At 49.1% G+C, this 4,077-nt stretch overlaps 1 protein-coding gene across 1 annotated transcript; it reads right to left on the reverse strand.

Annotated features, from left to right (window-relative positions):
- Positions 1 to 248: 248 nt before the first annotated feature.
- On the reverse strand, positions 249 to 3,812 carry LOC121876124. The gene is made up of 4 exons (XM_042381062.1): positions 3,711 to 3,812; positions 2,327 to 3,388; positions 1,069 to 2,075; positions 249 to 828 (listed from the first exon to the last, which is right to left on the reverse strand). Exons 1-4 carry the CDS (start codon positions 3,810 to 3,812, stop codon positions 249 to 251), a joined length of 2,751 nt encoding a protein of 916 aa, XP_042236996.1.
- Between the last annotated feature and the right edge of the window lie 265 nt (positions 3,813 to 4,077).

Here is a 4,077-nt window from a genome sequence, read left to right on the forward strand (position 1 = left end):
CCCATTTCATTCTCCTGGCCGACTCCATCAGCCCTTTCCATTGCTCCCTCCAACAAGCATAATTTTGTCACAGGTCGCAACATTGTGGACGTCGTCGTCTTAACCATTGCCTTTTGTACAAGTCCATCCTCGCCAGCCTTGACTTCCATCACTCGACCAAGGTGTCATTTGTTGCATGGACTATTTGCTTCTCTTATAATGATTAGGTCACCAGGGCGAAAGTTGCGCCGTGGTCTGAAATGCACCTGTCAAGTTCTGAGTTGAGGGAGGTACTCCGTCAGCCAGCGCTTCCAAAATTGATCTGCAAGGTACTGGACATGCTTCCACCTTCTGTGGTATGATTCGCCTATTGACCTTCCACCTAAGGGAAGATTACCCTCTTGTCTTAAGTGCAAAAGATCAGCAGGCGTGAGAGCCTTTGGTTCACTTGGAGTGTTTGGAACCAGGGTGATTGGCCTCTCGTTAACTATGGCTTCCACTTCACAGAACAGTGTTTGCAGACGTTCATCGTCTAAAACTTGTGAGCCCACAATAGCCTGCACAACCTTCTTTACTGTGCGAATCTGCCTTTCCCATGCTCCCACCATGTATGGGGCAGCTGGTGGATTGAAGACCCAGTCAATGTCTGCTTTCAGTAAGGCACCTCTGAGTCTGTCATCTTGCTCCCAAATTTTCACTGCTAGTTTGAGCTCCTTGGCTGCCCGTACCATGTTTGTCCCATTATCCGACCTAATACGCTCTGGTGCACCTCTGCATCGTGAGAACCTTGTTATTGCGTTGAGGAAGGCATCTGCGTCTAATGAGGCCAAGACTTCTAGATGAACAGCCCTAATAGTTAGACATGTAAACAGACATCCCCAGAACTTGATCTGTTTCCTCCCTACCTTGATAATGAATGGACCAAAACAGCCCGTTCCAGTGTAAGCAAATGGAGCCTTTCCAGGACTGACACGATCTATTGGTAAGTCAGCTTGCCTTTGATGCCGACTTCTCCAGTTGTTCCGTCGTCACACGACACAGCGTCGTATGATTCTATCAAGCAAGCGTCTGCCCTGGGGAAACCAATACCTTTGCTTCACACACGCCATCGTGTGTTCTCGTCCAGCATGTCCGGCTCTCTCTTCATGCATCTCCCGCAGTATGATTTCGGTGATGTGGTGGTCTCTAGGCAGCAAGATTGGCTCCTCACCACTTCGCCCAAGAAGGGTTCCTTTAATTCTTCCCTTTGATCTGAGCAACGTTCGCTCGTCCAAGTAAGGTTCCAGTTTATATAGCTTATTGTCCTTCGGCAGCTCACCCTTTATGACAGTTTGGATTTCTTTCTCATAAGCCTCTTTCTGCACTAATCTTATAATTGTCTGCTCAGCCGACTGTAGTTCCTCAGTGCTTAGCCTCTTCAGTTTGAGGCGCAGGTCTGCGGTCCTTGTACTGGATCCTAGCCACCAAATGAACCTTTTAATCCATGCCACCCCTTTCACCAAGCGGTACCATGATGAGTACCTGAGCCACAGTTTGGCGAGGGACCACTTTGACTGCTCGCTCACTGCCAGAGCAACTACAGATCTCTGGTGTACTTCTCGTTTCACCTCCAGTAAGTCGTTCAGAACTGCTGGCAGTTCCTTTCCCTTTGACCACCGTTCTTCAACACTGAGTAGAAAGTCAGGACCTCGTATCCACCGAGATCCTGCAACCAGGTCCAGGACAGGTAATCCCATAGTTGCATCATCTGCTGGGTTCAGCGATGTGCCGACATGTCTCCACTGGTCAGTTCTTAACAGCTCTTGTATGACTGCTATCCTGTTGGCTACAAACGTTTGAAATCGTCTGCTCGAATTGGCGATGTACTGCAAGACTAGCATGCTATCCGTCCAAAAATAAGATTCGTGTATGGTCATGGTCATTTCTCGGCGAATCGTTCGATCAGCGTTCACTGCCAGGACAGCTGCACAAAGTTCCAGCCTTGGTATTGTCAGTTGCTTGAGTGGGGCCAGCTTGGCCCGTCCATACACGAAAGAGCACTGGATACTTCCGCCAGAGTCTACCATTCTCAGATAGGTCACCGCACCGTAAGCAGCCTGCGATGCATCGCAGAAGGTGTGCAACTGTGCTGAGATGATTCTTTAGCACATGCTGCTTTTAGGCATCTGGGTACACTTAATTTCCCTAGGTGGGCCAGTTCTCCTAGCCAGGTGCTCCAGGTCGTGTGATTAACAGCCGACAAAGGTTCGTCCCACCCTAATCGACGCCTGCATTCACAATGAAATAATATTTTAGCCCTGATGATGAAAGGGGCCACGAACCCCAGTGGGTCATAAATAGAACTGACCAGGCTTAGTACTCCTCTCCTGGTCGCTGGCCTTGAGTTTGATTGCACCTTGATGGCGAGCTGATCACCTTCCAGGAGCCACCTAACCCCCAGGGCTCGCTCCATTGGCAATTTGTCTTGCCTCAGATCAATTTCCTTCAGTGCATTTTGCCTCTCCTCCGGTGGGATGGTAGCCAACACTCCTTTGTGATTACTGGCCCACTTAGTTAACCGAAATCCTCCACACGCCAACAGTCTTCGAAGCTGACACGCTAACATTGATGCTTCATTTGATGAGTCCAGCGACACGAGCAGGTCGTCAACGTAGAAGTTGACTTCCGCTTGCGCCACCATGTCGGGAAACTCGGATCTGTGGTCTTGAAATGTGCGCCGGAGAACGTAAGTTGCACATGAAGGGCTCCACACCCCACCAAAGATGTGCACCTTCATTGTGTAAGTTACTGGCTCTCTACTCAGGTCCCCATTCTCCCACCAGAGGAATCTTAACGCATCTCGATGTTCTGGCGCTACATGGATTTGATGGTACATAGCCTCCACATCTGCCATGATGGCTGTAGTTCCTTGGCAAAACCTAAACAGGACTCCAATTAATTTGTTGTTGAAGTCTGGACCTTGTAGTACCTGGTCGTTCAGCAATGTCCTTTTGTGTTTGGCTGCACAGTCAAAAACTATGCGTACTTTGTTTGGCGTATTTGGGTTCAACACCAGGTGATGAGGCAGATACCAGACCAGTCCAGTATGTGACTCCAACTGGCACTTAGGCACTGATTCAGCATATCCTTCAGCAAACAGTTTATTTATTTCCTCTACGTATCCTTGTCGCAGCCGTGCGTCCTTGGATAGTCTCCTTCGAAGCCCATCTAGTCGACGCTCCGCCACGGCCTTGTTGTTTGGGGGTTCCATGTTCTCATTACAGAACGGTATGGGAAATTTGTAATGACCATTAGTTTTGATGCCTGTCTCTGACCATAGCCTCAACACACTTTTGTCCTCAAGTGAATGAGCTGCTGACTGCAAGGCTCCTGTGTCCCCACTTCCCAGCTCCCAAAAAAGCTTAACTGTCTTTCCAGACGGGTTTCAGGACTCATGACAGTTTCGGTCATCAGGCATCCTGACATGCAAACTCCTTGTGCGTCTTGGTGCCCCACCGGTCCATTCACTGTCCAACCCAGTCGCGTTTTTATGGCGAATGGCATTCCATCCCTTCCTGCTCTGACCTCCAAGGGTACCAGGGCTTGTGGCACATCTTGTCCTATCAGAATTTCTATGCTGTTGCTCTGCAATTCTGGTAATTCCACACCTCGCAGATGGATCCACCTTGAGATATCACTGTGTTTGCTACGGAGTTGTGCAGTGTTGTGGTGAAATTTTGTATAGTGAGTACTTTCGGCATAAGTATGGTTCTGCCTCGTTTCATGCCTGCGCCAACCACTTCTAGTTCTACCTCCACTGACTCGAGTAACATCTCTTGGGCAAGTGTACCCATGATTACCAGGGTAGGTGTCCCTTTCACCCTTAGTTTCTGTGCCAGATCTTTGGTGCAATACGACCTGTCGCTGCCTGAGTCCAAGAGAGCTAAAGTTCTGATGTGATTTCGTTGGTGTGAGTTCCTTCCCCCGAATCTTCACACTCACTATGGACAGTACAATCTTGGCATTTTTCGTCGATAGTCAGATGTCGCTTTCGCAGCTGTATGGGTTTTCATGGCCGTCCTTTGTCCCTGTAGCATAGACATGGCCTATTTTTCCGGC

This window comes from Homarus americanus, unplaced genomic scaffold, assembly GCF_018991925.1.
Source record: "Homarus americanus isolate GMGI-L3 unplaced genomic scaffold, GMGI_Hamer_2.0 scaffold34921, whole genome shotgun sequence".
Classification (NCBI taxonomy): Eukaryota; Metazoa; Arthropoda; class Malacostraca; order Decapoda; family Nephropidae; genus Homarus; species Homarus americanus.

What these genes read in the sequence shown, in the direction of transcription:
- LOC121876124 (XM_042381062.1), bottom strand. Translation starts at nt 3,812, where the DNA reads ATGGGTACACTTGCCCAAGAGATGTTACTCGAGTCAGTGGAGGTAGAA. An exon ending in GAACCATACTTATGCCGAAA is followed by an intron (nt 3,389 to 3,710) that starts GTACTCACTATA and finishes CCGTCTGGAAAG; the next exon opens with ACAGTTAAGCTTTTTTGGGA. An exon ending in ATGGCGTGTGTGAAGCAAAG is followed by an intron (nt 829 to 1,068) that starts GTATTGGTTTCC and finishes TCTAACTATTAG; the next exon opens with GGCTGTTCATCTAGAAGTCT.